Source organism: Bombyx mandarina, chromosome 12 (genome assembly GCF_030267445.1).
Source record: "Bombyx mandarina strain Sakado chromosome 12, ASM3026744v2".
In the NCBI taxonomy this organism is placed as follows: domain Eukaryota; kingdom Metazoa; phylum Arthropoda; class Insecta; order Lepidoptera; family Bombycidae; genus Bombyx; species Bombyx mandarina.
In genome coordinates this window covers 2,055,405-2,076,960 of record NC_143219.1, presented here as the reverse complement: position 1 = coordinate 2,076,960, position 21,556 = coordinate 2,055,405, and the positions used below count along the sequence as shown (strand labels likewise).

The window sequence follows — 21,556 nt, the reverse complement described above, 5'->3', positions numbered from 1 at the left end:
AGTGTTCCATTACCTTAAAGTGCGAATCATTGTAAGAATGATTTCCAGCAACAAGATATTCAGCAGGAGGTTAATTTTAGCATACAAAAACTAGTCGTTGTAGCCTAGGATGACCCCACCCTGTCTCTTCCCGTGGGTGTTACAGAAAGGTAAGTTAATCAATGAACGGACAGCAGCTCTCTCTGAGTTATTATACCAGTATACTACGGTCGTTAACCTCCATATATTGGTAAGGGAAAGGTATTATTATCCTACCCAGCCATTCTACAGTCCAATTAAGACTTGTCCCAATGTCTTGAAGTGGATGATGGTATTTACGTTGTGATACCACATCAAGTGGCCCGTGAGTTCGTTTATCCATCAATGTAATAAAATAATAAAGAACTTATAGCCATAGGTTTGGGTAACCATTGCTTATTCAAGATGTTGATTCTTATCCTTACTATACCATATATTTACACCCACAAAGGAGCTGGAAATTAGTATTCTCGAAAATTAGGTTCGAAATAAATAAGCGTTTTTTCTTATTCCAGGGACCTGTTTCGTTCAATGGCGCAGATAGAATCGGTACATCAGCGTTTTATCAAATTCAAGGTATATATTTTGAACCGAAAAACTCAAATATTTTTATAACTTTTTATTGTCATTAACAGTTTCAACATCAATAAATTAACGTTATGGTTCTCCCCAAAAAGTAGTAACGTATGAAGGACCAAGAAGCTACTAGCAAGCAGCTATTAGCAGCTATTAGCAAGTAAATGACGAATTCCCTGGTACGTTAGGGTCTGTATAGATTAAAGGGAATGTATACGATTTGGGAAATATGAGAGCTTCAACTTTAAGCCAAAACTAGTATGCTGAGTTTGGTCTACTGTTTCAATTCAAGACTGTGGCGTTTGGGAAAAATTAGTAGAGTTTACTTTAACATTTAACAAGGACGGTATGATGACATTTAATTATAATATAAATTACTTAAACTTCATTAAAGAGCGGATGGTTAGCGTGGTATGGACATGTGTTGCGTAGAGAGGAGATGTGATGTGACTAGGAGATGTACGGAAATGGTAGTGCAAGGTAGAGGGTGAAGAGGTCGACCGAAGAAGACATGGATGGAGTGTGTGAATGACGATATGAAAGCGAGAGGTGTGATTGTTGAGATGACGGCTGATAGAAGAGAATGGAATAAAAAAATTCGCTGTGCCGACCCCACCTAGTGGGATAAAGTGGAGACAAAGAAGAAGATAAATCAATTAAACTTGAATATGCATTTCAATACGTGAAAAACAGCGCCATAAGGCGAAAGGCTCAGTAAATGAACTAGTATGGCGGTTCTAATCAAAATAGTAATTCTAATCCGTAACCATTTCAGTATATGAACATGTGTTTGTCCATGTTGTTTTATGAAGGTCATTAAGTATCTACAGTGAGTGAATCCCTCTTTAGGTGGTCGTCCAAAAACCGTTGCATTATACACCCATGGCAGAGAAATCTCGTGTACTGACTGCGCCAAGCCACAATGGGCTGGTGGCATACCCGCGGCCAGACGGGTACTCGTTCTAAGAGTCGATTCCGTGTGGGCTCCCGCTAGACTGGCAGTGGCTACATTGGCAGCGGCTGGCGTGGCTCTTGCACTGGCATTTCTGGTCTTTAATTTACACTACAGTAAAAGAAGGTATGTTTTTTTTTTGAACGAAGTTCCTTATGGGACGATGCGGAGGGGTACCCTAACCGGGAAAAAACGTCCGTGACGTAAGATGTTTATTAGTAATTCACACGGTGCACGACTTAACTTTGTAATAACGTACAAATTAGTAATGTACACAATGTACGACTTAAGTTTGTAATAACGTAAAAAAAATACATATTTTTTATCATTCATTGACCACGGTCTCAGAGCGTTAGTTTGCACTTAACTAACTCTTATGCAAACAATCATGAAAAAAGTGTACCACAATAAGTTCGCACGTTACCGAATGACCGTGGGTTGTTGCGAATCCTCCAGTTCTATTTTCTTTATACCTCGAATAGAACTTAAAATTAATATTTTTATAATAAGGAACTTCATTTCTATCCGGTGTCCCACGACACCACACATCTTTTTTTTTGGATTATGCCTACCACTACAACGTAAAGCCTATCTTGAAACACAAATGCTCTCAGAAATAATTTAAGATAATCCTGACATTCTATTTTATCACTGCACCACGTACCAATGGAGCAGATTCGCAGCATTATGTTTTCACAAAACGTTTTGGATTCGTAATATGTTTTTTTTTAAGCATTGATGAGTGGGCGAGCTCGCAGCCTACCTGGTGTTAAGTGGTTACTAGAGCCCATAGACATCTACAACGTAAATAAGTCACCCACCTTGAGATATAAGTTCTAAAATTTCAGTATAGTTACAACGGCTACCCCACCCTTCAAACCGAAACGCAATACTGTTTCACGGCTGAAATAGGCAAGGTGGTGGTACCTACCAGTGCAGACTCACAAGAGGTCCTACCGCCAGTAATTACGCAAATTATAATTTTGCGGGTTTGATTTTTTATCACACGATGTTATTCCTTCACCGTGGAAGTCAATCGTGGACATTTGTCAAGTACGTATTTCATCAGAAAAATTGGTACCCGCCTGCGGGATTCAAACACCGGCGCCTCGCTAGATACGAATGCACCGGACGTCTTATCCTTTAGGCCACGACGAATTCAATCCAATGATATCCGTATGTTGTACTGCCTATAAGCGCTGGTAACACAAGGTGCTCCGTGATATCACCACTGAAATATGCGGAGCTTTCGGATATAGCTTTAAAGCTCTTGATAAATCTTTTTCAGATCAATAAAACTCTCATCTCCGAGACTGAACAACATGACTCTGATTGGTTGTGTGCTAGTGTATACTGCTGTTGCGTTGTTGGGCGTCGACAATGCCACTTTACCATCATACGTGCCCTTTTCTGCCATGTGTACTGTAAGTATTAAGAGAAGATGAGATAGATGTTAATTAATAATTATATATGATATGATATTATTGATTTTGATATTATGATATGATATGAATTATATATGATATGATATAGATGATAATTAATAATAATGTTAATTAGTTGTTAATTAGTAGTAATTAAAATTAATAAAAAAAACGGTTTTTTTTAAATAAAATTTTTATATATTTTTTTACACTATTTTAAATTTAAATTTATTAAAATTTATTTACTATTTTTAGTTGAATTTTGTGTAAAGCGTGTTTTTTAGTTTTTTTAAACTATTATTTATTTTTCATTTTTTAGTTAAATTTTCTATAAAAGCGTATTTTTAAAACTATTAAGTACCTACTTTAACATCAATTCCTGCCTTATCGACTATAGATAAAAATTATATAAATTGGCAAAAATCTTATTTTTCAAATTGAATAATGGAATAATTTTATCAAATTAGTGTATTGCCATCGGTCCTCGATATTTACAAAGTTTCTACATCTACAAAGATTGAATGAAATCTGGCCGTATAAGGTGGGTCAAAACCCGCGTCTAAAGGAGTCAGTTACAAATGTTGAGTCTCTATATCGGGCAAGGAATAATAAGACACGTGTTCAGTTAAGTGACTAACGTGTATTGGGATTACAACCTAACGTGCTATCGACAGTCCGACAATCCCGAGACTGGCGTAGCATCATTACAATATAATTACCGCTAACGCATGCATATCTTATACCTTTAAACGAGCAATTCTTGTATATATACTTATATAATCTGAATCTCGGAAACTGCTCCAACGATTTTCATAAAATTGATTATACAGGGATTTCGGGGGCGATAAACGATTTATTTTCAGAAAATGTTGTTTTATTCGTGTTTTAAATAATCAACTCTTCCCGACATCTATTGGCGAATAATAATACTATTTTTCTTAATTGAGGGTAACTAACCGCTTTAAAGACACAATAAGATGGCGTTATCAAAACAAAAATCGAGCAAAGCTCGGTCATCATCTGGTAATTATTAGATGCTATGGGGACATTTGTGATCCCTAAACAAACATACAAACATACATACAAGTGAAGCTAATAAAGTAAATGTGGTGTCGTGGGACACCAGGTAGGAACGAAGTTCCTTCGGCTAATGTAGAATCGACACAATTTGCAAAAAAAAATCGTGGTCAATTTTATGTTGGTTTTCTTGATTTTTCTCTTAAATTTTGCTGATTAGTTTTTATTTAAGTACAGGAAAGTATTTAGGAAATTCAGTATTTTAGGAAATAATAAATTACGTAAAATAAAAATAAAATCGTAATTCAAATTATCAATTAAAATAACAAAATATGTCTCTTTATTTTTGTTTGACAACATAAAATTACATAGAAATAGAAATAATTACAAAATAGAGAGAGAAGGGATGAGAGAACGAAAAGAAAGAGGGAAAAAGAGAAAGGTGTTATACACTACTCGCTTGTGTATACGACAGTCGCGCCTGCGCACGTCTCATTTAACGGTTTTATTCCACGCACTTTTTTCCACGGATTTTTTCTTACGGTTTTATTATCACATTTTTTTCAGTTCGATCGCGCAGCAAAATCCCTGTCCCCTCCAAGCCTGCCGTAAGGAACTTCGTTTCAATAAAGCGTGTAAAAATTGTATTTTCCAGGGTAGAGTGTACATTCTGTCGGCTGGTTTTTCATTGGCCTTCGGTTCAATGTTTGCCAAAACGTACAGAGTCCATCGTATATTTGTAAGGTAAAATTTAACTATAGAAAGTAGTTTTACTGTTGCTTATGAAATCTGATCAGTACCAATGCCTCATACGCACAACAAAGACATCATAAGCGAATAAGCATATTTATTCGTAAAATAAAAGATATCTAAGTAATAGGTATATTTAGTCCAGCTTAACAAAATGTTATGTGGTATTTTTATTATAATGTTCAAGTAAATCAAATAATCATAACAACATGTTTTAAAACCCCTTCTCATCGCTACTTCTTTAAAACATCAAAAACGCCCTAAAACATTTTCGGAACAAATAACACAGTTGGCAACCCTATGATACCAATGGTATTGTAATTGGATTTCTGAAATTTTTTAAATTTAATTGAAAAATCTTAGCCAATAATACTGCTTCCTTTTCTAACCCTCACGTTAAGACGAGAAAGAAACGTATATAATCGACGGTCATATACATACATATACATACATATACATATACATATACCGGTCATCGTTCTCGTCGAACCCGTCGCTTGCGACGAAGGGCTCGACGAGTAAATTAACCCTCAGACACAGCCCGCTGAATTTCTCGCCGGATCTTCTCAGTGGGTCGCGTTTCCACTCCGGTGGTAGATTCTATGAAGCACTGCTCTTGCTAGGGTTCGTGCTAGCAATGTCGTCAGGTTTGAGCCCCGTGAGCCCACCTACTAGTTAAGGTTCCGCTGATATAGCCTCTCAAGGCTATCAGCATAGGTAGAAAAAAAATATGTATATAATATTCCAGTAACAGAAGTGGTGTCTGCAAAACGAAGCTACTCCAAGACACGCCTCTCATATCCCTGGTCTGCGCTTTACTTGTGATCGACGGCATGATCGTCACTCTCTGGACCATCCTAGATCCAATGGAGAGACACCTGAAGAACTTGACGATTGAGATCAGCGCTAACGATAGAAGCGTGATTTATCAACCTCAGGTATTGACATTGTTACTCGTAGTGAGAGATAAAATCTAAGGAGCGTCTGATGCCAAATAAAGAAACAAAATTTCATGTACCTTAAATCATAGTCAATAACCAATCTTAGGTTGCTAATGGCTATACAATCAATGTAATTTTCATTCTATACTAATTGTATTTTAAAAATGATATGTTCTGACTTGCTTGTGTAAGCCATTTAGAGTTCAGACAATATCTACCAGCATTGATCTAAGGGCCGGTCATCGTTTTCGTCGAACTCGTCGCTTGCGACGAAGGGTTCGGCGAGTAAATTAACCCACAGACACAGCTCCACTGAGTTTCTCGCCGCATCTTCTCAGTGGGTCGCGTTTCTGACCCGATGGTAGATTCTGTGAAGCACGGCTTTTGCTAGGGTTCGTGCTAGCAACATCGTCAGGTTTGAGCCCCATGAGCTCACCTACTAGTTAAGGTTACGCTGATAAGGTCTCTCTAGACCATCAGCTTAGGTAGGAAAAATAAAAAAAGAAGATCTAAGGTTTAAGTGATTTTTCCATATTACTTTCAGCTAGAAGTCTGCAAGTCTCAGAACACAACGGGCTGGCTTTGCGCTTTATACGCTTACAAGGGCCTCCTTCTCATAGTGGGGGTGTACATGGCTTGGGAGACCAGAAACGTTAAGATTTCTGCCCTAAACGACTCGAAATACATCGGAATCAGTGTTTATTCTGTTGTGATCACCAGCGCAAGTGTTGTTGTTATAGGAACAATAATTTCCGAAAGAGCCACTTTGGCTTACATCAGTATAACTAGTTTGATCCTTATTACAACGACATCAACGCTCTGTTTGTTGTTCCTGCCGAAAATTGTCGCAATTAGAAGGAACAGTGAGTATATTTCGCTTTTGAAAAAACTTCGTACGTACGTTTTTGGCACATATAGACGCACGTAAAACCTGATAGCTGACATGGCGACGCATGCCGTAGCGACGCGTCGCTGAGCTATACGATAGTATATAATACACACTATACTAATTATATGCTATATACAGTCCATATTATTATGTAGTAGTGTGTATTTTATTTTTCATTAACCCACATAAATTTCACAGTTACAAAATAATATCAATGTTTTACATTTTCACATACTGGTGATAGGACCTATTGTGTGTCCGCACGGCTAGGTACCACCACTCTGCCTATTTCTGCCGTGAAGCAGTAATACGTTTCGGTTTGAAGGGTGGGGCAGCCGTTGTAGCTATACTGAGACCTTATATCTCAAGGTGTGTGACGCATTTACGTTGTAGATGTCTATAGGCTCCAGTAACGACTTAACTCCAGGTGGGCTGTGAGCTCGTTCAACCATCTAAGCAATAAATAAAAAAAATCGAAGAGAGAAATCAACATAATTACTTCAGTGCGCCGTGTAGGATACCTGTGACCTACACGGCAGTCAACGTGTCAATATGTAGACGGGCAGACGAGCTCTCGTCACTGTCCACCTGGTATTCAGTAGTTACCGGAGCCCATAATTAACACAACGTGAAAGCCGATATTCATCTTGAAACTTGAGGGCACAGCTTAAGGTGTATAACGACCCATGTGGACTTACAACATATCCTGCCACCAGAAATATCTATTTCAGTTGAAGAAGACCCCGTCATACAAAGCATGGGCCTGAGGCTGGAGTGTAAAACCAGAAGGTTCGTGACGGACGAAACCCAAGAACTACATTTCAGGATAGAAATACAGAATAAAGTGTTCAGGAGAGAAGTGGCGGCGCTGGACAAAGAAATCGGAAGACTTGAGAAGTTGCTATCGGAGCCGCTGGACTTCACTGGGTCAAACGCCTCGATATCCATGCAGAGACGCGTGAGTTCAGTCATAATTATTGATCGTTCACTATCAAGTCTAGGTCTTGCTTCGCTGTATTTAACGCTGAATTATGAATGCAATCATGAACATTATTTGGCTCGACCAGTCGACCAGGAGCTTCGAGGGTCTATTCTGATTAAAAGCTAACTGGTAGGCGAGCTCACGGAACTCAGACTGAGAGAAGTTTGTAACATCTGTCCTAGCAAGAACGCTGCGCTGAATCAGTCGGATCGGAATTTGAAGTCGTCGTGGCCTAAAGGATAAAACGTCCGGTGCATTCGTATGTAGCGATGCACCGGTGTTCGAATCCCGCAGGTGGGTACCAATTTTTCTAATGAGATACGTACTCAACAAATGTTCACGATTGACTTCCACGGTGAAGGAATAACATCGTGTAATAAAAACCAAACCCGCAAAGTTATAATTTGCGTAATCACTGGTGGTAGGACCTCTTGTGAGTCCGCACGGGTAGGTACCACCACCCTGCCTTTTTTCCGCCGTGAAGCAGTAATGCGTTTCGGTTCGAAGGGTGGGGTAGCCGTTGTAACTATACTGAGACCTTAGAACTTATATCTCGAGGTGGGTGGCGCGTTTACGTTGTAGATGTCTATGGGCTCCAGTAACCACTTAACACCAGGTGGGCTGTGAGCTCGTTCATCTATCTAAGCAATAAAAATAAAAATAAAAAAAAACGGAATCCCAAATCACCGAGAAGATCCGGCGAGAAATTCGCAACGTGATTGCCGCGACCCGAACTAAGACATGTGATCGAAGTTTCACTTCTGTTCTATACCCGATGATGTCCGTCAAATCAAAGCACAAAATGATTTCCCGGCAGAAATAATTTGTTAATAGGCAGTGGGCTGTAGGCAGCGGCTTGACTCAGCCCCTGGCATTGCTGAAGTCCATAGGCGACGGTAACAACTCACCATCAGGTGGGCCGTATGCTCGTCTGCCTACAAGGGCAATAAAAAAATAGGTTTGGGAATTATTATTTTGCAGACTCGTTCGCGGCATAAATAAGTCACTTTTGCGATTTCAGTTGGAGCTCAATACAGTCGAAGAGGAAGGAAATCTACGTTACGACGATCGACGAACTCCGAGCATCGGCGGTGGCCTACCCATGCTCCTGCTGTCAGTCCTACCGCCAGTCATACCCCGGGCAAGCTGGCCCTCAGCCGAAGCCTATCGCGGCAGGAACTCCGTCAGCTTCAGCTCGCAACCTAAGCTCGACCAAAGGAAATCGCAACCAGCGATCGACTTATACAATTTGTGTCTCAATAAACGAGAACAGCCCGGCTTACTCAGAAGACTGAAAAGCTTCTTCGGCAGTAGACCTTCCAGTAGGAAGGCTTCTGCCATATCAATAGCCGACCCGACAAGTCAAAGCATCGCGGCAGCTTTGAAAATGCACGTCGGAATGATCGCAGGATTAGTTCCGGGAACCAGAAAGCACTCAATGGTGTTATCCTGCAACACGTTACACGTGCCGAACCCCGAGATGAAACTGAGAAGAGAGTCTTACGCGAAAAGCGGTCCTATCATTCGGGTAACCGATGACGAGCCGTCCTGCTCAAGTTACATTCCGGAGAACAGCGTACACATAGGGCCCCAGAAATATATTGCTGAGCACGAGACTAAAGTAAACTTTGTATTACCACCGACACATCAAAGACCAATGTCCCACCAGAGCTCGTATGAAAAAATCAAGGGCTCTCCAAGGTTTCCTCATAGGATAACTCCTGCAGCTAGCAGCTTGACCAATAGCCTTCTAGATACAAGAAAAACCAGTGCTGGCAGCATTCTGAGCGTGTCTGGCAAGGCCTTTGATGAGCAGCGAAGGTTTAGTCATCAGAACGTCAGTCATCAAGAAGATAGAGGAAAGAACCTACTAGAAAGCAGATCGAAGTCTACAGAAAACGCAATTCCTGGGCCTTCGACGAGGAATGATTAAGAACTTGATTTAAATTAAACTCAATTTAACGCTCCAGTATTTTACAAGTACCCACTTTGGTACATAGTATTTTTTGTATATTTTACACTAATTTTTCGTGCTAGGACTGTAGTGTGAATTGTAAATTAAATAATTTAAAATTGAATTAGTAACTATTTCAATGTCTGAAGGGTATATGTCAATATTTAGAGTAGACTTAACTGAGATTAGAACAAAAATACATAATATAATTTGTACATAATAAAAATGAAGGAATATTAACACCAAAAAGTAGAAATAAACTTATAAGTTAATTTGAAATAAATATTAATACATATATCCAGCGAGTTAGTTGTGCGGATAATATTTTCTTCGTATTTGTAATTAATAAAAAACGATCTAGTAGGTTTTATTAGTAAATTAATTATGGAATATGAATTTATGTAGATATTATATTACAGACAGAAGGCGATTTATACATAATAAACACGCGTCTGAATTCTAGAATAGCCGCTGTGATTCTCTCTCTTCCCAGTTATTTATCCCACATGGTGGTGGGATCAGCTTTCCTTACTTTACTCCTCCACTTCGCTCTGTCTTTGACATCCTCGTCGGTAACATTGCATTCCCTTTTGTCCTTCAGCACTACATCCTACCTTGTCTTGGATCTACCTCTAGGTTTCCGACCGGGGAGGTCGAGCAGTAGTGCCAAATTCCGACGTAGTCAGGTGGCTTCCTTTTTACATGACCTATGCTATACTTAGAGCTGCTATGATTGTTCTACACAAACTCAGACTTTGACCTCTTGTTTCAAGCAACAAGCAACAAGGTCTAGCAACCGCTAAACACCGGGTGGACTGGAGTTTAGCAATATAGCCGCGGAAAAAAACCATAAAACCACGATTCAAACCATGTCACGGTTTTTCTCATAATTTATTTATATAACTGAATTTATTTGATTAATGATGCAACACTTAAGAAGAAATCCAGTTTGTATTTATTTATTTGATACATATGATATGCCGAAGTGATGAAAAAAAATTGGGCTTTACGGGTTTTTGTGTTGAAAACTTCCATAAAAGTTGAAGTTGTGTCTTTCTTGCTAAAAAAATAATAAAACAGCCGCTTTCTTTTCAAATTTTGTCATAGCTTTTATAAACTTATATAACCTGTTAGCAATTAAGAAATACTGGTGTTGTTCGAATGTTTGAGAAACAACCATAATCAATGAAACCTCAAAGATACTCATATTATGTAAGACATAAATTCCACTTTTATTTGACAGAGACGTTGAAAAAAAATGTCTATTTCTAAAAAGTTTTTCTTGATAGTTGATAATACTCAAGATCAATATCTATAATACTAAACGAAATAAGAAATAAATCTATAAAAAACAGAGAAGAAAATGGTAATTAACTGTTATGTCATTATCTATTTACATATATTATATGTAGAAGATAATATGCATTCACGAATAGTACATTATATACCTAATAGTATACGAATAGGTACATTAAAATATCTTCAACCGCCTAATAATTAACCCGTTTTAGTGGAATTACAAAAATAATCAGCCAAATATAAAATTAAGTGTTGTTTTAAGATAGCCAAATTTAAGTGTTGCCTACGCAAAGCAATAAATAATATTAGTAAGAAATACCATTTTATTTAGTGGTCATATTTAGTATACCTCTAGATTTTTTTTTACTAGATATTTAGAGTTAAGTTAGATATATGGTGTGGTGTGTACTTAGTAATAAAATGTCGTTTATGAATAGATTTTTTGAGATTTTACCTAGAAGGAAAAATGTATTTTACGTATTTATTATGTTTTCTCACGTTGATTTCCGTTTCCTCATATCAGCTGCAAGGCAGCCAAGTCGTCGAATATATTGTAAACCCTCACCGTCATCTATCCTATCCAACCTTTTTTTTGGATCTTGATATGAACACAATCAAAATTATTCAATTTAAATTGTATGAAAACATTGAAAAGCGTTTTAAAATGTAAATAAATTTAATGTCTATTCAAACTATCCAACAGTGTATCGTTCATACTCGTTAGACATGATATACATAATTAGGTTATTTTAGAGAGTAAGAAATAACCAGTCGATTAAATAAATAAATTATGTAATTATGTATTGGTTTCCATTAACATAATTTTATTTTTGTGTTATCCTTTGTTCTATTTGCTATATCTAAATCTCTATATAAAATTACGGCCATTTTAAAATAATATGGCAATTGACATTTACCATAAAGTATTTTTGGCGGACTGTTTGGCGGGAACGCGAGGAGCAAAGCCGTGTGAATTGTTTTATTTTGAAATAATTCATTTAGAGTTTCTTTAAGTTTACGTTCATAGACCTATATAGTATTTACGTTTAATAAAGGTGCTTTGTTAACTATCAACATCTATGAAAGTGCACAAATATGGGAAAATGAAACAAATGCGGTGAAGGTACCCAGCTTCTCGGGATCTTCGAAAAAGTTCACTGAAAAAGTGAAATGTAAATTGTAATTTCAAAAAACATGTAAAAGTTGGTATTACGCACCACCATTAAACAAGTGAGCTAATGTTAAGCTACATCCAATTCATTAGTTATATTCAAACTTTGCATATTTTTTGTTTTTAAAATATTAACAAAAAAAAATTTACATGATCAGTTGTCCGTGACTACGCAAACTATAAAGTAATATAAATATCGGGAATAATACATATTTTATGATAACAATATTTTTTTATCAATATTTTATTATTACGCAACTTTAAACCGTAAAAGTATAAGTTTTAATTATGATTATGAAGAAAATATTAGGTTTTTTTTTTGTTTTTACGTTGATGCTACTATGACAAAAACATTCCTTTAAGTGGTAACTACGACCATATTGGTAGTAGAGCATATTGTGAGCTCCCACGGGTAAGTACCACCACCCTGCCTGTTTTTACCACGAAACAATGATGCGTTACGGTTTGAGAACCATTATACAATATTGAGATCTCATGTCTGAAAGTGGCTGGCGGTATTCACATTTAGAAGTCTTGGAGTTCTGGATGAAGGAGCTCCGTCCGTTCCGGTATTAGGTGGTTCGACCTAATATGGTGAAAATAAATAAAATAAAATAAAATTAGCCAGGAAACATTTATTTCAACTCTTTCGCTAGGGCAAGCCTTGTCACAGTTTTCGAAGGAAACGGAGCTGGCAACATTTTATGGGGGGTATATAAAGTCACCGATAGTAGTGCATGGGTTATATTCACAACTTTGTTGTAATTGGCCAATTCAATAAAACAAAACATTAACTGTAATAGTCTTTAATTCAAAAGTTTATAACTTTTTACATGTAGTAAATTGTAATTTATATATACAGGTAGCATATAACACGGTACTTCTACAACACGTTAACAAGATTTTCTTTTAAAATTATTTAGAAAACTACATTATGCACTATGAACACACAATTTAAAGGAATAATCGAAATTTAACTGCTTATTTTTTATGTATAATAAAAATACATACAGGCATAGTTAAGATTAAATTAATATTCAGAAAAATTACTCTCCTTTTTGTATTGACTTCTAGTCTCATATAACGCGGATTCGCACAACACGCGTCTTTGTAGGAACGTATCTACCGTGTTATAGAAGGGTTATTCGTATATCCGTGAAATTTACATAGCTGAGTCACCTGACAATTAATTATGTCTATGTGTGACTAGCTCAAAGTTATTCAAGCATTTTCTAGGTCAATCTTTTTTTTATAATTGGCAATGTTTCTGTGGGGTTTTTATATACATTGTATACACATTCGGTATTACGACAGTGTGTAGCGTACAGTCGGTAGGGCCGGTCCTTCTCGCCGTGCACAATAAATCATTAGCTGCCAATCGACTTATTACTGGTGGTAGGACCTCATGTGAATCCGCGCGGGTAGGTACCATCATCCTGCCTATTTCTGCCGTGAAGCAGTAATGCGTTTCGGTTTGAAGGGTGGAGCAGCCGTTGTAACTATACTGAGACCTTAGAACTTATATCTCAAGGTGGGTGGCGCATTTACGTTGTAAATGTCTATGGGCTCCAGTAGCATGACATGTCCTACTTCAAACGAGGCTTGTGGAGAGTATTAAACGGTAGGCAGCGGCTTGGCTCTGCCCCTAGCATTGCTGGCGTCCATGAGCGACGGTAACTACTCACCATCAGGTGGGACGTATACTCGTCAGCATATACGGCAAAAAAAAAAACACTTTAACACCAGGTGGACTGTGAGCGCGTCCACCCATCTAAGCAATAAAAAAAAAATTCTACACACTCCTTAATAGGTGACTGCAACACGATAACACATCACCTAAACTTCTATAGAATTAAAGGTAACTAATTGTGTTTTGAAAATGCTTAAATCTCCATTCACGATCCACCTGTAAGTTTCTAGTTTAAGTTTTGTATACGCCGCCGGTCGATACGACGGCGGCTGGCAGCACCGGCTCCTCAACTTGCCTTAGCAAGAGCCCCGCTCATCCTGACAATCCTGTCTCGTATGACCCGCTTGATGTTGGCGTTAACGTGGGGCAGGTCAGAGTTCGTCCTGACCGAGGTCTCGATCTTCTGGACCAGCTCGACCTCGCGGGGCCAGGCCACGAAGCTGGTGACGTGGGATCCGGGCGGGGAGCCCAGCCGGCCCGCGCGCCCGCACCGGTGGATGTAGTCAGCCGTGTGCAGAGGGAAATCGTAATTAATGACGTGGTGCGTCTGAAATAATTTTCATTCAATCATAAACGTCAATACGTTACATACATCAATATGTAGATGGACAAATCAACATATCTAGGGGTGAAAGGCGACATTTTTTGTAACTTTACAGAAGTGCCATAATTGAAAATTAAAAATTTGGAAGAAATATTATGAAATAAAAAAACAAGTTAAGAATAAAATTAACCTTAATATATTTTATGTACTATGTACCCTCTGAATGTGTTATGCATCTTTTTTTTTTGTTGCTTAGATTGATGGACGAGCTCACAGCCCATCTGGTGTTAAGTGGTTACTGGAGCCCATGGACATCTACAACGTAAATGCACCACCCACCTCGAGATATAAGTTCTAAGGTCTCAGTATAGTTACAACGGCTACCCCACCCTTCGAACCGAAACGCATTACTGCTTCACCGCGGAAATAGGCGAGGTGGCGGTACCTACCCGTGCGGACTCCCAAGAGGTCCTACCACCAGTGATTACGCAAACTATAATTTGCGGGTTTGATTTTTATTACACGATGTTATTCCTTCACCGTGGAAGTCAATCGTGAACATTTGTTAAGTACGTATTTCATTAGAAAAATTGGTACCCGCCTGCGGGATTCGAACACCGGTGCATCGCTATACACGAATGCACCGGACGTCTTATCCTTTAGGCCACGACGACTACATAGCATCTCTGAACGAAGAATGTCAATGAGAATACAATTTTTTTATTCATTACTTTGAAAAACTGTATTGGTCACAAAGTGAGTTTACAGAGCTTTTTTTTATTATCACCAAAAAAAATTATTTAAAACTTACCCTAGTAGTGTCCAATCCTCGGGAAACGATATCAGTACACGAAATTACATTAACTTTCCCGGATCTGAACATTTCAAACTTCCCCAACTTCAGCTGTACCGGCATCTGGCCGTTGATGTTGATGCATTCAACGTTGTTCTCGTTCAGGAACATGGACACGAAGTCGCAGCCAGACGTCTGATTGCTGAAGATCATCACCGGTCTCCTCTCGTTCTGATCCGCTTGGACAAGTTTGAGGAGTTCCGCGGGCTTGTGCGCCTTCCCGAGACGTAAGAATCTGGGATATTAATTAAAAATCACACTTTGAGTTATTCAAAGGTCAGCTGATAGAAGTCATAAGGTTTAACTGGAATTTAACTCAAAAGAAACGAAATGATGAAGTAGAACAGAGGCAGTAGGCTTTGAATGCTCAACGTTCTAAAATTGGGGTCTTTTAACAATGTATGTGTGTATATTTGCATCAGATAATATCTCCCATAGATCGGTGAGTAGTAGGAATAGCCCCTTAGCCTAACAATATCCACGCAGTAATCAGATTACTATGGTTTTTTTTATTGCTTAGATGGGTGGACGAGCTCACAACCCACCTGGTGTTAAGTGGTTACTGGAACCCATAGGCATCTACGACGTAAATGCGCCACCCACCTTGAGATATGAGTTCTAAAGTCTTATATTATTTATTTATTTTTAATTTCCTCAATATTTTAATGACTTTAGTTCACCCTACTTTTAACTATCGTTTTCAACTTACTTCTGCGGCACATGTGGTAATATCCGATGTATATTAGAAGTTTTAACCATTTTCAGTGATTCAGCCGCAACAAAATTATTGACAGTTTCCGGAAGGTCCCTAGGTAGTGTTGCACTAACTAAAGTCAACTGACAACCTGTGGGAGGGACTTGAATATCAACTTTATATTGTATCTGAAAGTAAATAAAGTGAAGTTTAGTTCTTATATCAGAAACTATTTTATTTTCTGGTACAATTGTGCATTCTGGTTTATTTAATTGCCTTAAAAGACAAGAAACTATAAGAACCACCTGACGGTTCGTGGTTTCATTAGAATTTTTGTACGGCAGTTTCTTTTTTTTATATAGTATAATAGTTCCTCATCACTTATTCTACAACTCAATTTGTATCTTAGCTATGTGTCTACTTTATTATTAATTTTTCTGTCCAAGTTCCACTAATATTATTCTGAACTCAGTGTGCAATAGTATGTTAAAAGCCTGTCAATCTGCTTAACCTAGATTTCACTATTGCTTAGTATTATAATATAGTATTATGTAAATAGTAAATTATGTAAATAGTAAATTATGTAAATAGTAATAGTATTATGTAAATTTTCTATCCTTTTAAAGGTATAAGGTGATGTGAGGCCTATAAAATCAAAAGCAGCTAAATCCAACTCTGTCAAATATTCAGGTAAACTACAAAAATCGGCCCTAAACACTTCATTACGGATCCTCCCGATCCATCGAAGTACTGCTCTTGCTAGGGCCAGTGTTAGCAACATTCCCGGTTTGAGAAGCTGAAATAGCTTTGTTCGGATAGCTACGATATTCTTTATTTTAAGGCAGATTTATAAAGAATGAGAATATTACTAATAATCTGAATTTTAAATGATAAAACTTCGTTTATTAGTACTTAGTACAGAGTAAAAATAAATTTTTTGAACTGAATTTCTTAGAGATTTAGCTGCATTACATATAACATGAAAACACTAAAGCGTTTCCTACTAACTAAACAAGATAGCGCCATTGTTAATCCATTTTACGACATTAAGGCGTTTAGCTGGCTTTGATTTTATAGGCCTCATGTGTTCTATTGAAGCAATTCCTTTATGAAGAAATAAAAAATCTAACTACCTTAATTACAAAGAGAATGATGAGTATAACATGTTTATTCAATTGAAGCTGCACTAAGAGTAGTTATGTATGATACATACACTAATGCTTTCCTGGGCAAAAAAGAAGGTATAGAATAACGCTATAACTAGTTTGATCATAATCAACCTTAATATTTACTCACCGAAAATTTCTTCAACAGATATGTGACTTTATCAATAAATGTGTCATCCAAAAGGGAATCTGCTTCATCCAGCACAATATGATGTACATTGTGAATCTTGTATATTCCGGTTGTGACTAGTTTACTGTAAGCTCCGAGCGTTGTGATTAATATGTCACTGTGCTCAATTGGAGGGTTTAACATTTTTTTTTTCGTTTTGCCTCCTATTAAAGTCGTGACATTTATGTTTATGCTTTGTGCTATCGTTTGAGCCACTTCTCCTATTTGTAAAGCTAAAATGAATTGAGAAAAAAATCACTATAGACTTATACTAGTGAGTCTCATATGCATTAAAATTCCTATTCTAAACTTCAGACAACTGGAACATAGTTGGTTCACTACAAGAATTGGGTTAATAGTTATCCTAGCATAGGTTACCCATTGTCAATAGGAGCAGTTCACTCGTGTTAAGAACACTTATACTGTGCACAGATGTTAGGTAGCTTGTAATTACAAATCAAGAAGCCCAAACCCTTCTAAACTTCTAATAAATAAGCACAGACTATTTTCATGTAAGATTCTCCTAACGTAAAATAAAATGATTACCTTTTTTTTTACATTAGTCATGTAACTGACTTTACTCACAATTCATTGCCACACACCACATCTCAACCTGTTAATGTCTATTTTTTGTTATAGCTTTTTACATGTGTTCTTAAGGCTTTCATAACTCTTAACTTAATGAATTTAATCTATGATTTACTCTTAGCTGTTATGTTACTTATACTGAAGACTTTAATAAGGAAACTTAACTTAATTAACTTAACTTAACTAATAATCTGAACTTAATTATTGTAGGTATTATCTTACAATATATTGCAATAGCTACACATATATTTTAATCAGCATGTAGCGAAGTGAAGCCACCATGCTTTTGATGGAATGTTGAGTTACTACAAGATTGGCTCACAAGTTGAAACCTGTGAGTAGTATGTGAGTTATGTGACTTATTTGATAACCCCTCTATTGCCTATATTTCAGCTGAATACAGGGTGGGTCAGAACCAGATAAGTTCAGGGAAAATGGCTAACACCTAGTTAAGACCACAGTACAATATTGCATTAGTTTAATTTAATTTACCCGTATATTAGTCAGGCAAATCCCATATTTCATTAACTTACCTAGTTAAAATACAAAGTAAGATAATTTGAGTTTATCTGACTCCAAATCTTAGAAATTTACTAATTTAAGTTGTCCATTTTTTCAATTCACATTTTTGTACATAAAAAGATCAAGAGATTTAACTTAAGCAGGTTACAACTACAGATTAACAAAAGACTTCCTTATTGTTTTCAGTTTTGAATTATTCTGTGATACATATAATTTAAAAAACCCACTTTGATACTGACTGACAATTACTTATCATATAAATAAGCATATAAATCATTTAAATTTTCAAACTTATGGTACCTATGTAATGAATGGTAAATAATCGTGAACATCTAAATACCCACCTAGTTCTCTGTTCGGTGTAATAACAACAGCCAATGGACTATTAAATTCTTCTTGAATGCTTGGCTTCCATTCCAGTATATGTTGAATTATAGGTAACAAATACGCTAAGGTCTTCCCGCAGCCCGTCTCCGCTGTGATTACCGTATTATGTCCATTGAGAATGGCGGGTACAGCCTTTGTTTGTATGGCCGTGGGCAGCGTAAACCCTAAATCTTTGACAACTTTAACCAAATGATCTTTCAAGCCGATATCTTCAAAAGTCTTCCTATACACGGGTGTTTCTTCTTTTTTATTTGCATTCCCGTGTATGATGAAATAGTCTCCCTTTGATTTATTGTGTAGCCACCCCTGCGAAGCTAGTTTTATACCTTCATACTTGCTATAACTCTGTCCTTCGTAGTGATTGAATTCCGGTCGCTTGCATGTTATCATAGGTAATTTTTTCTTAGCCTGCTGGAGGCTATAATAACGACTATAGGATGTGCTAATTAATTGACGTAATTTAGACATTGTTCCTGTTATTTGATCAATTTAATTAAAATTTAAAAATACTAGCATTGTTTGTTATTTTAAGGTTATGTCACATAATGTCACATATCGTAACAAATATTTTATAAAGGGATTTTATGATCTGGTAACTAAGACCTTTAAGTCATGTCTTTTTTTAATTTACTCATTCTTATACACTTATGAAAGGTACTTATGAAAAATGATAATATGGAGTGAAATGAAATAAAATGAAGATATTTAATTTGAGACATTAATCAACTGGGATGAAATTGAATGAAATGAGATGATATGGGATGACATATAATTTCAGTAAAAGGGTGGTCATTTACTGACACTTTTTCAGTGGACTTTTTGGAGGATCACGAGAAGTTACGTTTAGCGGCTTTATTTCATTTTCCCACATTTGTGCACTTTCACAGATACTAAGCAGTTAATAAACCACCATTATTACACATTTAAACCTGAAGAAACACTAAATAGACAAAATAAAACAAATCACACAACTTCACTCCTCGCGTTCCCGCCAAAAAGTCCGTCCAATGCCGTCAATTACATACTGACATAGATTATACACCTAATATTAGACGGGTTAAAAATTCGCTTCCGATTTATAGAATCGTTTTTTACCTTGATTTTGCGCCAGGCTGTTTCAGACAGACAAAACGTACCTAAGCTATACTTTAAAATATTTTACAACAAAACTACACAATATGTTTTGCGAACTGGAAGGAATGCAATTAAATAGTTGATTAAGCGTTGATAACTCGATGTCGTAATCGACGAATTCGACGAGGACGGTGACCCCAAAAACGAAGAGTGGTTCCGGGGGATTCGGGAATTTTAATAGTTAATATTGATATAAAGAAAAATTTTCAATTCAAGTTATCTACATTTTCACACTCTTATTATCCCGATATCCATAAAATAATAAACCCACCCATTTGGACACTTCAAGATAAACGGCGTCTAATAGTGTCGAAATATATTTTAACCCTATAATAAACTGGAATGGCTCTTGACGTGAGCTTTCCGATTATTTTTTTATTTCATTTACGAATACATAAAACTTACAAGCTCATCTTATCAAGAGTATTGACGTTTATTATGGAAAAGGTCACACCTTAATACTACGAGTATAAGTTTATAACTTGCCATTAATCTTATCACTGAGCAAAGACATATCGCGCAAATTTATTATTCCATATAAATGCTTTTTGATTGTGCAGTATTTATCAAATATTAACGAATATACAACGCGATCTCTTTTTAATCGCTGATTAAACGAGATCTTCCTTTCTGTTTCTCCGTTTTTTTCAGATATTCATCAAATGTATTGTTAAACCAAATAAAATAAAAAAATTAAATCGATGTAGATTTGGAGGTAAAATCAGAAACACTCAATGTTAACTTTCATTTTTATACAGCAATTTTCAATGCAAACTGTAGGTTCCCCTTCGTAGTCAGCAAGGTTTCACGGAGTAAGAAGCAATAAGATTTCAAAAAAACGCGTGTGCAATCCTTTGCTAGGAATAAAATAAAGCCTTTAATTAACAATAACACTCTAAAACGTACATTATTACTATCTTTGCCGTTTGATATCGCCTTTTCGCTTCATAGAATACATTGCAAATAACTATTTTGGCAATATATCGATTCCCACTCGACACATCGACGACCCACACACCCGCTTTTATCAATACAAGAAAGCCTTAAAAGCATATCAATCCGTAGGTACTTTGTGAAATACTAATGGACCCGGCATTGTAAATGTCTTAAATCCGAAAATTTCAGGTTTTTTCAATAATTCGTTACAATCTGGTTTGTTTTGCTGAAATTTTATATAAAAAAAAAAACTTAATATGATACGGAATTGGGAATCTAAATCATTCTCGAGTCCACTTGAACGGGCACAAAAATCAAAATCGATTTAGCCGTCTAGGAGATGTTCGCTTACATACACGCACAGAAGAATAATTATACTATTCTGTCAAGAAAGTACCGGGAAAAGATCAATAATACACAAAATGTGAGTTAAATCCTAATTTAGTTGGTCATCTTGAAACCGTGCTCCTTCAGAAGCGATACACGTTGGCGAACGAATAATACAATTGAAAAAAAAAATAAGAGCTTTTTCCGGAATTGAGTCTAGCTCTCGCCACGAAATTTTCTTTAATCTTCTATCGACCGAAAACGGGTACCACGAAGTGGTAATTTGAGTTAAAGGAAAAAAGAAGTCTTCTGGAGCCATATCTGTTGAATGATTATGAGGTAATTACTAGGTGATCTTTGTTGAGTTTTTCAAAAATCGGTTCACGATGATGACCTTGTGCAAAGGCGTAATTTTGTGATGCGAAATCTAAGAATTTTCGTTGTAAATGTGACGAAATAAACTGTCCATTACCGTTGAATTATCCTTCTTAAACGCCTCATAACGCTCAAATAATATTCTATATTTAGCCTTTGACCTTCCGGCATTCCGAGTTCCAAATTCCAAGTACATAG

At 36.7% G+C, this 21,556-nt stretch overlaps 2 protein-coding genes across 2 annotated transcripts in view; one reads left to right on the top strand and one right to left on the bottom strand.

Annotated features, from left to right (window-relative positions):
- Positions 1-11,601, top strand: part of GABA-B-R3 (gamma-aminobutyric acid type B receptor subunit 3) — a 138,364-nt gene extending 126,763 nt beyond the window's left edge. The window contains exons 10-17 of the mRNA XM_089731783.1: positions 534-594; positions 1,444-1,672; positions 2,835-2,970; positions 4,643-4,731; positions 5,486-5,675; positions 6,223-6,541; positions 7,299-7,525; positions 8,571-11,601. Coding sequence (XP_089587909.1) covers positions 534-594; positions 1,444-1,672; positions 2,835-2,970; positions 4,643-4,731; positions 5,486-5,675; positions 6,223-6,541; positions 7,299-7,525; positions 8,571-9,482 — 2,163 coding nt within the window. The 3' untranslated portion in view covers positions 9,483-11,601. The remainder of the gene's footprint in view (positions 1-533; positions 595-1,443; positions 1,673-2,834; positions 2,971-4,642; positions 4,732-5,485; positions 5,676-6,222; positions 6,542-7,298; positions 7,526-8,570) is intronic.
- Positions 11,602-12,763: 1,162 nt separating this feature from the next.
- On the bottom strand, positions 12,764-19,588 carry Dbp21E2 (putative ATP-dependent RNA helicase Dbp21E2). The gene is made up of 5 exons (XM_028175048.2): positions 18,544-19,588; positions 17,051-17,322; positions 15,770-15,942; positions 15,019-15,295; positions 12,764-14,210 (listed from the first exon to the last, which is right to left on the bottom strand). The coding sequence occupies exons 1-5, from the start codon at positions 19,052-19,054 to the stop codon at positions 13,950-13,952; spliced, it is 1,494 nt and encodes a 497-aa protein (XP_028030849.2). The 5' UTR covers positions 19,055-19,588; the 3' UTR covers positions 12,764-13,949.
- Positions 19,589-21,556: the final 1,968 nt, after the last annotated feature.